Source organism: Oryzias melastigma, linkage group LG1 (assembly GCF_002922805.2).
Source record: "Oryzias melastigma strain HK-1 linkage group LG1, ASM292280v2, whole genome shotgun sequence".
In the NCBI taxonomy this organism is placed as follows: domain Eukaryota; kingdom Metazoa; phylum Chordata; class Actinopteri; order Beloniformes; family Adrianichthyidae; genus Oryzias; species Oryzias melastigma.
In genome coordinates, this window is record NC_050512.1 from 24,861,278 (window position 1) to 24,875,013 (window position 13,736).

Consider the following 13,736-nt stretch of genomic DNA (forward strand, 5'->3'; position numbering starts at 1 on the left):
CTACCTTTCTGTTCAGCTTTTCAGCTCTAAGTGAAACTCTCATTGATTAACTTCTTTCTGCTGCAGATGGTGGAGAGGTTCCAGCTTTGGAGCCAGGTAACCCGAGCTTCACATCTGTCGTCTTTTGGTTCAGTGTTTTTGTGGACAAATAAATCTCAGTCTTTGCTCCCACAGGATGTTTGGCTTCGTGGCTAAAAGCATGGAGGCCGGCGTGGAGAATGTGTGCCACGTCTTTGCCGAGCACGACCCCCTGCAGCCCTGCAGCACGGCCATCCACTTCATTCAGGCTGCCATAAACAAACAATGACGCAAGAGTCTGGAAGGCGGAGCTTTGTGCCACGCTCTTGAAGAGAGGAAAACGGCATACACATCCTGGACTCAGGTGACACTTTAAATGTCTGTAAAGAGGACAAAAACGCACCTTATAATCCCAACAATACAGCTCTGTCCATGGCAGCTGGATAAAAGGGGGCGGAGTCAAGCTCTTAAACCCTCCTACAACCACACACTCAGAGTGGGCGTGTCTGATTTAAAATTATTTGAAACTGACCTTTGCACTGAACACTTAGGAACAAGCAAACCATGAAACTATGATCTATATATATAAGGTCTTAAATACAAAGTTCCAACCCATTAAATAGGGTCCTTTAATACTGTCATTATATTTACATCTTTTTTTGAGCTGGGCTGTTTAACAGTGAATTTTATTTTTTTAACTTTACTGTGTGACAGAGATAATAGGTGCAGATCTGAGCTTCATTCTGGAAGTCTAAAGCCAATTTTTCAACAATGGAATGCTTGTATTGTTTTATCACACAAAAACTTGTCGTTTAGGTGTGAACAGATGAATAAAATAATATAAAATCACACAGTTTTTGTTTTTTTTGTTTAACTTTAGTAAGTAATTTCTTCCAAGACAAGAACAAATTTGATCTAACTCATTTTTTGTACACTAGACTACGTTAGATTGTACCAGCGGATTAGTGAAGCTACAAAGACGACTCTATTTTAGTTTCTTCTCACAGCTAACTGAGATGTTGTGAATTTTTAGCACCTGCTTTATGTCATGTGCCCGTTTCACACATGTCGGCTGCTGTAACCAAACTGTTTCTGCAGGAGTGGAAAACCGCAGACCAAGAGATTAGCAGTCAGAATACAGTGTATTTTGCCTAGAGATGATTTAACAAATAAAATAAACACAGATTAACTTTCACGGTCAATAAAAATACCCGGCTGAACTTGAAGCTCAAAAGGATCAAAGAACAAACAATGTTTCTATTGATTAAAAAAAGCATGAAAGGACTTGAACTGATGCTTTGCGGATTCAAAATGTATTTATTGCTTTGCTTTCTGTAAATACCTGTTTTTTTTCATTTGTAATTCAAAATAAAAATGGTAACCTCAGTTGTTTGTGTCTGACGGGGTGGGGTTTAAATCTGATAAACTCCTCGCATCACTTAAGCCATCAAAGCAGGGAAGGAAGCACAACAGCCTGATTTAATTTCTTCTTTTTCTGAAATGATAAATCTTTATTTAAAAGCATCAAGGTTTGTATTTCTGAAGTCACAGAGCTCTCAAACTGAAGCAAAGCCAGGTGAAGCACAGAGATTCATGAACATCCTGCCCTCTGGTTTGTAGTTTTAACCTCAACAGAATAAGGTGCTGCGGGGCAAACATTTGCAAACACTGCCCCCTTGTGGCTCACAGAGGGAAGTCTGCAGATGGGATCACAGTGAGCAGCATTCATTATAATCATCAGGAATGTGGGAATCAGCAGCAGTCACCAAACTTCACACTTTCAGCACAAAACCTCCAGACCTCAGAGAGGAGCTGGTCAAGGAGAAACGTGTTTTTGAAAATAATTCTGGATTTGATTTTTGATGAGGACATGGGAAAATATTACGGGGAAAACCAGTGACATTTTACAAAATTAACAATGATGTCCAAATTATTAAAAGATTAAGTTAGTGATCACAAATTATAAACCCCTCACATATACATATATGTATATGAATATATGTATACATACAGCAACCCAGAGAAACCACACCTGAATTTTTCAAATTGCTAATAAATATTTTACATTCTTATACTTCTTCTTCTTTTTTTGTCAAAAAATGTTTTCTATAACTTATTTCTTGTAATCTTTTTCATTATTTTACTCCTTTAAAAGAAAAGGGTTGCGTCAATTAAGTTTAAAAATCTGGAAAATGACAACAATATGGAAATTATCCTTTTAGTAAATTCAGTTAGTGTTTTGGTATATATTTTTTTACTTTAACAGCAGCTCATGATTTAATTTTGAACATTAATAAAATATTTGTTACTTTTTTAACATTCAAAAGGCAGATATATGAGCTGAAACTTTGCCTTATGTAAAATAAATTTTTTAGAGTGAATTAAACCACACAAAGAAGGAATATTCAAGGAAATTTAAAAGACGGCGCTAGATTTTACTCTGTCCTGGGGGGAAAGGGACAGAATAAAGAATAAATACGCTGATCTTGATGTCTATCTCCTGTTGCAATATTTCATGCTACCCAATAAAATCATGAAACAATCTGAAACATGTGATGTTTGGACTTTAGCATTAATACTGCCTGTTAGCATTAGCTGGATTAGCTGCTCCTGATTAGCTTTAACCATAATGTCCTCAAATCACAAATTCATCTTTTTCTGCAAAATTATCTTCCAGTTACCTTTCTTATCCACTAATTACATTTATTTATTTTGTCCCAGACTTATATGATGTTACACAACCTCAGTTATGCAGCATTTTTGTTGCTAATGTTGACCTAGCTTAGCAGCTTTTCTTTTGCATTTTTTTCCATTAGAAGATAAATAAATTTCAGATAATTAAATATTATCCACATATTAACTTTAAACAGTGATGTTTATGTAAAGACATAAAATGTATGAATGTATTTATCATATTGAGAAATGACAAATGGGCCAATGCCTTCATAGAAGCTCACAAATCAAAATATTTCTTTGCTAGTGAGATTTAACCTCAGGGGGTCCAGAGGATACATGATAGGGGACTATTTTTATCTTCATTTTTCCCATCTAAATCTGTAAATGTCCTCCTTTGTACCAAATATAATTCAGCAGGAGGTGACAAACATCATGGGCGATGCACCACATGCCCAGCAGAGGTCACTGTAAGCCAAAGCTTCTTGCAGTGTAGCTATGATAACATGCTTTAGCCACACAACACATCAACTGGGGTCACCACAGATTGGTAATTGTAAAGTTGGTGGTTCAGTTCCCCGGCTTTAAGGAGTTAAGGAGTCCTCTGGCAAGGCATTTTTTCCAAGAAAGCGAAGTAAATCTGCACAGATTTAAACCATCGTTCATCAGAAATGCGTGCTGAGAGCGAAAAACTCCAGCTTGTCTTCCGTGTTGCCTTTCAGTTCTCTGCAGATTGATGAGGTTTCACCTTTTGACTGACAAATTCTCATACAGTCCTTCACTTAACTGCACCTCTGCGCTTTTGTCTACAACGCTGAGCCTCCTCCTAAACCAGGATTAAAAGCCACAAAGTTGTACTTGTAATCTCTTTATCCCATGAAGACTTACTGGAGCTATCTGAGACACTTTCTCCTCCTTTAGGATGACAGAGAAACTTATTTTGGACTTGAAATCTCGAAGGTCGTCACATCAACACTCACGATCCGTGTCAGTCTCAGTGACACAAAGTTCACTGACGGTTGCATTTGAAAAAGCGTGATGAGAATGGAAGGCGTCCCAGGCTCAGTTCTGGATTCTCACCATCACCAGCAGGGCGGCGATAGAGTCACTGCGTGATGGTGGAGATGCTTCGGGACCTCTTCATGACGAGGCGCAGCTCCACGTCAGGGAGGCTGTCCTGCTTGGTCTGGGCGCAGCCTTCGTCTGCCGCAGCCATGTGCAGGTCGAAGCGCAGCGACACCGACTTCTTCCGCAGTTTAGGATTGCCTCTGAAGAAGGATCCCTCCCACTGCTTTATCACCTTATCCACCTTCTCCGTCCTGTCGAGAGAAAACCCATTTAGGATGTGTAAACGGAGGGGAATGTTGCAAAAGGGCGTGATTCTTATCCGCTTAAATGCAAAATTCTTAGAAAAAGTACTCCAACAATGACCCAGCTTTTTCTTTTTATGTGAGTATATATGGCATGGGTGACACTATATAGAAGAAGGTTGCATTCACGAGTATTCTGTTTTAAAGAATAAAGTCAACAAAAGAACAGATATAGCGCCTAAAAATATAAGCAGCGTAAAAAGTTGTTTTTAACCAAATTGGTAAAATGACAGGTTTTTATAAGCATTAAATTATTATGTTGTTGCTTTTTTATTTTTATATTTCTAACAATAACTAATGCAGACATAAATCCTTTTATCATCCTGATACTTTGCAAAGTAACTTGTAATACTGACACATTTATTTTGACGTTTTTGTGTCGCTTTTATTCCATGATAGCGGCTTTACCAGGTGAGGGTACACATCAATTCACAACTTTTTTGTCTCTGAGTTTGATTATTACATACTGTATATGAAATTTATTGTATCTAAATTAAAAATTTGCAATGATTGCCAACTTTCACCTTACTAGGGGAACTGGAAAAAATAAAAAAAAAAATGTCCACCACCAAATATAAGAGTAAGACTTTTAGTCAGGTCTTTTATTTAACACCAAGATGAAAAGCTTTGTGAGAGAAAAAATGATCTAAAGCAGAAGATTTTGACCATTTTTATTTTTTAGTTCTTATTTTTGACAATAAAAATTGTTTTTATTGTATTAGCCAAAATAAATTTGCAAACGTTTTAAAAAAAAGGCATACAGTGTGATGTCTCACTTTGAGTCAAAGTTCAGCCTTCGTGAAGGTGATGGAACATTGTAACCATTTTTTTTTTTTGTCTCATAATGATTCATTTGTGTGGCGATTTTCATGTCTTTACCTTAAAGAGTAACCAAACCCTAAATTAACTTTTGATCTTTATAAATGGGGCTTTAAAAGTGCTGTCTGTTGGCCAAATTTTTGACAATTTAAATAAAATTATTTAATTCCTCAAAATATAGTCAAAAACCGTCTGTGTGCTGCCCTCTACAGGTTGAATGAGGTATTACAGTTGAATTTTGTGATTGGTCAAACCATGTAAGTTTCCGAAGTCTGACGTCATGATCTGCAACCAGTAATGATAACAGTCCTGCCCCCAAGCCCCACCCCTCTGACTGGATTTTGCAGTGGGTGGAGTCAGCCTCCAACTTCCTGGTTTGGTTACCCTTTAAGGCCAATTTTGAATTTTCCATAGCAACCATCATTTCCATGGGCTTGTGGTTAACGCTATGATACGTAGTATGAATATGTGCTCATTGTGGGACACTGAAGCAGGTCAAAACCGTTCCTCCAACTGGGTTGAACTTGTAAAAAAAGTGTTTATCACAAATACATTGAAGAGTCTTTCTGAGAGATTAAATGTTTTAAAATCAAATGTTTTTACAAAGATTGCTGAACTACATCTCAGACTCTACAGAAATTAGGTTTTCAAAACTTTCATTGAAGTAGAAACAAATAATGACCAGTTTTAGCAGGTTGTCATGGCAGCACAGATTAGTTAAATTCAAGAATACAGAAACTTTATGGTTGAGATGGGAGTCTGTCCCGCAAGTCATGATGCAACCTCAAGTAGCATTTGTTCAGCTGAAGATGTGCAGATAACATTTGAAGGCGTCTTTTATGACGGACGAGCGGCATTGTTCCAAATGCCTGCCTTTTTTTAAAGTTGGGTGAAGACGACAGCCAAAAGACAAATGAGGCTGGAGGTTTAATGAGTCATTGTGCATCTGTGAAGCTCTGTTCGCTCATTATGTAAGTGCGTACGAGTTTGTTTGGCCCCGTCTGTGTGTGGCTGGAAACACCTGAAGCACAGAAAACAAATTCCGCCCATGTCTCGCCTAACAATAACAGCAGCCACTCCCTGAAGCCCGAACATCAGGCGGGCAGTCCACATCAAACAGTTGAGGAAGAACATTCCCATGCAATGCCACGGCGCGTTACTCATGGGAATTCCAGGTTTCATTGCGTGTGTAACTTCTTGGACGAGTGAGAATAATTGCTCTTGGAGGTTGCTCGGCTTGTCTGATGCACCAGACGTCGCCTTGTCTAATGAATGTGCCACTGGAGGCTCAATGAAGCCTCTGAAGTGCAATTTGATGATTATTTTTAGGCCCTAAATCAAATGAAAGCTTTGATGTTATTCGTCTGAGCAGGTTAGACAGTCAGTGGAAAATGGTTACGTTTGGGGCCGAGCCAGAGCTGCTGAAGACAGATCAATGGATGGGAGGAGAGGATCATTACTCACTCGATGGTGCCGTGACCTTCTGCGCTCTCACGCACCACATTTCCCTGAAGGATCTCTTGAGTCTTCACAGTGCAGATTGGCAGGTCTGTGTCTGGCTCTGGCTCTGCGGGAAGATGCAGGAATGAACCATCGGAACCAGGAGATGCGGCGGTGAGCGCTTGTGTCTCCTACCTGTGAGGATCACCAGGCTCTGCTGCCTGTACAGGCCTTTCTTCAGGCCGTTTTCAGCAGGGAGTAGAGAGGAAGTCTCCGGCAGGGGCTCGGACTTTGGTTCGTCTGGTGTGATGGCGGGGTCACTGAAGCCGTTCACCTCATCGTTCTCCTTTGTCTCCACTGCCAGCGACCTCCAAGGGCGCAGACCCATTGGCTGCCCATTACGACTCATGTATCTGCACAAAATCTCACAATTTTCAGTCCCGTTCTCAGGTTCACTGCAGCTGTCTAACCAAAGACACATGAGCCCAAAGTCTCTGGGCCACACCTGATCCTCCTGAACCCCTGCCGTAAACTCCAAGGCTTGAGTGGCACAACAAACGTCGACAGCACGCACAAAAACACGTTGCTGTTGATTTATTTACTGGATTACGTCTGTTAAACCGGCACAACGGAACGTGCGCTCAGAACGGTCAAAAAGCCAGGAGGAGTACGTGCATTTAGGTTGGGGCAGAGCACGCCATGTGACTTCTCAGACGTAAAGACAGGGTTGGGACTGCAGTTTGTGTCTGCGTTTGCGTCCAGATGCAAACAATTTAATACAAAAACGAGGAGAGGCGTGGACGCCACAAAAAGTGATAACGCAAGCAACCCTTTTCTGTTCGTGTAAATACTCTGGCAAAGATGAGCCAAGACTATCTCTTATCTATTACATGAGTGACACATTTTCCGCATAGATTTAGCAGGTGACACCCTAAGAACAATGGAAACTTCCACAAAGACGATGATTCATATCAACCAAATCACTGTTTCATGTCTGAAGTTGACGATAAGAAGTTCATTTTCTAATTATCTTAGCAACCAGCTTTTCTAACACAGAGACACTGAACGTGTCATGGGTGTTAACTGGTTGTGATGGACTTTAACTTTGTATGGTTTTCTAGACATTCTGTCCAATGGTAAAGTCACAATCAACTAATAACAGCTCTGTTATTTGTTAGATTTAAAACATATATATATTTTAATTAAATTAACATTTAGGATTCATGTTTTACTCAACTCAAAAATGTATTGAGATAAAAACTACTTATTTTAAATGTAACTAATTACTAAGCTGTTGTTAACTGATCCAACGTTTCACTATTTACAGTGTACGGAGTGGCGATAAAAAAAATAAAACATATTCTTAAAAATGATCTTCTTTTTGCCTTTCCTCTACTTTTCTGTCCCTTTTCTCATTATTGACTTTCTTTATAGATAGAGATTATAGATCTAATCTCAATAGGATTTCCTGGTAAAAAATAAAAATAAATAAATAAATGTATCTTCTTATGTTGCTCTTCTTTTTCCTGTTTGATGTTTAGCATTGTTTGAATTTGGTGTGAGATGGTTTTCACTTTTCGTCTTTTATTGCATCAGCAGTATTTTGATTATGATCACTTTCAATGCTGCTCAGATATCTGCGTTTCATCTCACCGAGTTAAAAAAAAAAAAGAAAAAAAGTTTCTGTCTGCTCACTTACTTCCTGATTACGGAACATTCCACTGCTGCAGAGGAATGGGGGAGGATGAAATACTTTCACACGAACAGTCTTCAGTGATTTGGGTTTTTCATGATAGAGTGAACAACAATTATTATTTTTTATTTATTTATTTTTTAAGATCGCTCACATTTGTCTAATGGTAAGTCCACCCCTGCAAAGTACCAATGTAAATATCCAGTATTTAATGGAATTACAGGAAAGCTCCATCTGTTTAACATGTGGTGGTAGCATCATGGTTTATGCTGTATTTTAAACAAGTTGATCTCATGGATAAAAAATTTTAAGCTGTTTTAGTAAGTTGTTAAAAGAACATTTTTTTTTTTATCATTTAACAAATAAATCAGCAATGAAAGTCTTCTTGACTAAAGATCTTTCTGGAATATGTGCAAACGTCCACTTACAGTTTCAAGACAGGTGAAACTTTCAAGTGAAAGTTTATACAAGATTTAAGACTTTGGCACAGACTTTAGGATAATCGTTTGTGCCTTTTACATAGTCACTGACACATACGAGTCAGAAACCAGAGAAGTCAGGAATGTTTGTTTTCACAAGGATTTGTGTTTGTTTGGATTTGTGCTCAGGAGCCGCCCTCAGATATGAAACCAATCCGAATACCAAATCATTCCATCTACTGTCTGCCTCAACCACACCTTACCACCATCTGGAAACTTCTCTGACTCCGCCTCACTGAGTTTTTGTTCAGCACCTGTACCATGACCAAACAGGAATCCCTACAATTATTTTGGAGTTCACAAAGCCTTTATCTTATTCAGAGGAGAATGTTTGGTGTTTCAGTTTGTGCCAGAAAACAACAATTACACCATCTTTTTGTTTCCTTTTGTCCAGTAGACTCAGGAGCGACGTTCCTCTGTGAGGAGCAGAAACAAGTAAAGCATGAACGTTGAAGCAGAGTCCGCCACACTCGTTGGCCTCACCTGCCCTCCTCTTGCTCCAGCAGCCGTCGGTACGTCCCGATCTCTCGCTCCAGCCTCATCTTGGTGTTGAGCAGCTGGCTGTGGCGCTGCCGCTGCGTCTGCAGGCCGCTCCTCACCTGCTGCAGCTCGCTCTCCAGCCCAGCGATCACCTGGGAAAGGTCGTGGAGCTGGCTGGAGTACATCTGCTGGGTGTCCTGCAGGGAGGTCTCCAGGCCTTTCTCCTGGAAACCACACAGGAGATGATGACTGTTGGCCTCCAAACTCGCATGGTTTAGTCCAGGACTTTTTGTGTGAATAATAACAAAAGTTTGTCCTGATTCAGAGGACTTAGGTCGAAACCCCAGTGACAAACACACTTTAGCTGCTTCTATGAAGGAGATGGACCATAGCAACCATTGAGTTTTATTCACAATCTAGGCTGATTAATATGTGTATCAAATTTTATGTTTATAGTTCAAAGTACATTTTTGAATTTTCCTTGACTACCAATAGTCGCATCTCATGTGACCACATCAGTCCAATAATAACAATAAAATAATCAGACTTTGTTTACACTTGATTTAAAATCATTGTTATTAAGAGAATAAATTAGAATATAACTTTAACAGATACAAGAAAAAAAATATATGGGCAAACCACTCTTTTCAATTAGTTTACAGATTTATGCCATTCTTGGTCTGTATCTGACAGGATGAAGGATACTTTCATGTTTCGGATGGTGTCTCACCATGGCATGGAGGGTCTCGATCTCCACCTGCAGGGAGTGCCACTGCTTCCGGGCCTCTGCGAGCTCGGCCCGCGCCTCTCTCAGAGCGGCGCCGCCGAGGCTCACCTGCTCCCATGCTGCTTCCTCCTGCGAGAAAAAGAAGAAGCAACTTGATGAAGAAGGTAAGAATCTCTACAAAATCATCGTATAGTTCCACAATTTGTTTTCTATTGTAAACTTTGTCGTTTTTAGCCAAAAAAAAAAAAAAAAATCTGCTCCTGATCCAACACAATTTGAATAAAGAAATATTCAGAAACTTTGTTTTAATCTTAAATTATTTTATATATGTCATTCATGATGAGAATAATGCTACAAGAACATGGTAAAAATACAAAAATCATGATTAGTCTTCCGATTTGCTTTCAAAGCGTTAACAGAGTACTTTTAATTATAGTAATGCTGTTTTTAGCCAAAATCCCCCAAGTTTGTGTCATTTTTTAGGACATAATTTCTGCAGAGCAGCAGGACTTCTTTAGAAACTCTGAGTTGTGCTGGTGCGGGGAAACCCCGCCCCCTTCCCCTCCCTATTGCAAAGATCTCTGAGCAGGGAGCTTGTGGACTGCTCAGCGTCTGTTCAGGTTTCTGTACTTTGAGTTTTTTCAAATGTCATTTTATGTTTTGCTGTGTTGGGTTAGGGGGGCAGAAGGCTTGAAAGCATTCTGTTTTATAATTTCATTTAAAATGTTTAAGCCTGTAAAGCTCTTTCCGTTACTGTTGGATGAAAAGTGCTTTATAAATAAAGTTTTTTTTTTCTTTTTTTTGTCTTTTTGGTTCCCCAAAGCCATTTATTGAACACACTGAAACGAAAATTTTAAAACGTAAAAATTTAACTTTTAAACATTACTATGAATGAAAACAGGCAGGAATATTATTCCAGATGAATCAACGTAAACCTTATTTTTACTCCTCATAAAAATAAAAAATATATATTTTGTCACAATTATACAAGTTGGAAATAAGCACAAGATAACATCGGACAAATTAATAACAATAACATAAAATGATGTGTAGGGCCGGATGTAATTACCCGGAGGGCCGAATCCGGCCCCTGGGCCTTGACTTTGACACATGTGCTCTAAGCGTAAACTTTTGGTGATTCAGAATTTTAATTTTCAGTTTCACCTGAAAGGTTTGGCTAAGTTGCACAGTGTGATGAAAGGAAATGTTTAGATTTCAAGGTATTCTCAGTTGGTTTTTATTTAACATTTAAAAGGTTGAATCTGCTGTTTTTGTGTATAAATGAAGACAAACTAATGTTGTGGAATCACTTTTCTATAGATCACTGTTCGCCCAACTTGGTTCATTTATGTATAAAGCAAAATCGATGCAAAAATCTAGATTTATTTCACCTGTATGTTTAGTAAATTATTTTTCATTTTTATTTTTACTGACACCTGAACGATCAGACAGCAGGTAAAGCGGCGGTGGGTGATAACTGGTTATTTTCATTTCCCTTTTGGTAATCAAACAGAGGAGCCGTGTGTACACAGCTGTGCAGTTCTGACATGCAGCGCAGCACTTTTTTCATGGCCCCCTTCATGTGCGCCGAAGCGGTGAAGCTGCTTCAAAGCGGTTATGGAATATTTTAACAGCAAAAACAAAAGAAGACTGCAGTTATGCAAGTTACTTTCTACTTAATTTGTTTTTCCACAAACCTCATCTGTTTCAGTCTCACGCTTTTTTAAAAGAGGAGGATGAGAACAAAAGCCAAAGTAACAAGATGGGACTGAATGAATGTGAGATCTGTCATCAAACTAGAGCAGGGAAGTTTTACTGCATTGTCTTCATGCAGGAAGAATTAAAGTCGTTTGATTTGGGAAAACTATGAGACCATGAAATTCCTGATATGAATAAAGACTTAGTATTAGGAGGAAGCTGGGTTTGTATTTGAGATGTGTTGACATAAAAGTGATTAGAATCATACATTTAAATCACATTTATAGATTATTGTACATGTTGTGATGTTTCAACAAAGGACTGGTTGAGAATTAAGGAAGAAACCTTCAAACCAAAAGCAGTTTTTGCCCACAAAGTCAGACTCAAAGCCGTCCAATTGGACGACGACGCAATCTGGCAACACTGGAACTAGACTCCTCCCACCTCACATTCCAAACAGGAAGTACCAACTGGTTCCAAGAACCCAAAACACCATAGACTTCTATAGAGAATTAAACAGCTATTACTTACTGTGTTTGCTCTGATGCCGTTTTTTTAGCACATTCATGCTCATTTTTTTTTTATATCTTTTTCTCAGTCTTAAGTTTTTGAAATTACAAACTGACCAATCAGATGCCTCAATAAAAGCATGTGGTTCCCACTGACCCCCACTTCTAACATTAGATTAACAGATTCTCCCGAGCCGCTTTCAGTGGAAGGGGTGTGGACTTCCAACAAGCTCACTCCTGATTGGTGAGAATGGTTGCCATAGAAACTTTGACTCAGACCGACTGTGAAGAATAAGTTCTCACAAACGTCGTCCATATCACGAAAAAATTGCCACCATAGACTGTATATGACAACTGGACTGAGCTTTCAAGTGGCAGGGGAGTGGTCTTCCAACAAGCTCACTCCTGATTGGAGGGAATGGTTGTCATATAAACGTTGACTCAGACCAATTATTGCGTACTGACATCATCTGGCTCCAAGATGGCGGCTCCCATGTCACGAAAAAAATGTTGACTGAATTTATTTTATTTGGTTTTAAGCAGCAAGTGAACCATTTTCTCAGGGTGATGTCACACTCACTCAGTCCAATTATCATATACAGTCAATGGTGCACATTAGCATGCTACACATTAGCATGCTACACATTAGCATTAACAACTAAAACTCCTTGTAGTTTTTTTTTTGGTAGCAAAGTTAGCTTTAAGGAGATCAATCCTAGAAACCCTTTTTGTACATTCCAATAAGCAATAAATGGTTCACAAAATAGTAATTTATAAATAAACTAACTTAAAATTATTAATAGAATTGACCCAAAAGTAATTAGATGTTTATCAACCATTTCATTCTATGAACAACATCAACTAACCAAAGTACTGAGTAAATATTTAACTAAAGTTGCAGCTCTATGTGCTTTTAGCTTTAAAAGTGAAGTAATGTTTAAATTATGTCACATAAGTATACACTTATATGACACATAGAGCTTTTACTGAACATGTTGGCCTGTGATTTCATCTAAAGGTCATCTGTTTTTGAGCTTTCACGTCACATTTGGCAGCATTTCCCTGTGAATTCTGGGCGACCTCGGCTGTTTCTGTATTGCAGCAGGATGGAGATGGAGCAGACATCATTCAGCAGGTTTAACGCAGGGATTCCTGTGGCTGACAGACCATAAAAGTCATGTTGTTGGAGCATTAGCTGAGGTATTCACAAACTTGAAAATGGAGCTGAAATGAGGGGAAGAGTCGGAGTTTGAGTATTTTTCTATGGTTAAGGATCAAAGCGCAGACTGCCGCTGGTTTGGCCCCGAGTTCAGGGTGTGTCCTGCTGGCACAGACTCAGGACAGCATGCACAGAGTAAAGGTGTGGAAGGAGGGATGCGCACCTCGCTGAGAGCTCCTCTTTGGCTCCTGGAAGCTGCTGCAGCTCGGGGACGGTTAGGCCCCACCAAGCCGGCCGGTGGATGCGGGGCAGCTCCCAGGCCCGGGGGTGGTCTGCTGTGGTCGCACTGCGCTCTGATCCGGTCGAGGAGCTGGCTAAGCTCCATCCCTGTGCCATCGTCCTGCTCAGCTCCTCCTCCTCCTCCTCCTCCTGCTGCAGATGAAGAAGGTGATGCGGCCGTTGCTAACAGAGCATCGCAGGAGCCGGCCCGCTGCAGCTGCAGAGCCCGGGCCGCCTGCAAAACAGCCAACCAGACGCAGGGACGGGGAGGGAGGGGGTGCAAGCAGAGCAAAAGAAGGAATACAAGACAGAGAGGTGAGGGAGGAGGGCAGGAGGAGGTGCAATGCAGAGACCAAAGAGATGCAGAACTACATGTGTGTGAACAGGAGGTG

General features: G+C 39.8%; 2 protein-coding genes across 3 annotated transcripts in view; one reads left to right on the forward strand and one right to left on the reverse strand.

The window, feature by feature from the left end:
- LOC112156992 (tensin-4) overlaps window positions 1–1,404 on the forward strand; it is a 23,754-nt gene extending 22,350 nt beyond the window's left edge. The window contains exons 12-13 of the mRNA XM_024289388.2: window positions 67–96; window positions 175–1,404. Coding sequence (XP_024145156.1) covers window positions 67–96; window positions 175–307 — 163 coding nt within the window. The 3' untranslated portion in view covers window positions 308–1,404. The remainder of the gene's footprint in view (window positions 1–66; window positions 97–174) is intronic.
- The window catches only part of krt222 (keratin 222), a 27,546-nt gene continuing 15,199 nt past the window's right edge, over window positions 1,390–13,736 (reverse strand). For both annotated transcript variants that reach the window (XM_024289381.2, XM_024289382.2), the window contains exons 5-10: window positions 13,289–13,579; window positions 9,703–9,828; window positions 8,976–9,196; window positions 6,516–6,733; window positions 6,345–6,447; window positions 1,390–4,010 (exon numbers count right to left, since the gene is read on the reverse strand). In XM_024289381.2, the coding sequence (XP_024145149.1) occupies window positions 3,797–4,010; window positions 6,345–6,447; window positions 6,516–6,733; window positions 8,976–9,196; window positions 9,703–9,828; window positions 13,289–13,579 (1,173 nt within the window). In that variant the 3' untranslated portion in view covers window positions 1,390–3,796. The remainder of the gene's footprint in view (window positions 4,011–6,344; window positions 6,448–6,515; window positions 6,734–8,975; window positions 9,197–9,702; window positions 9,829–13,288; window positions 13,580–13,736) is intronic.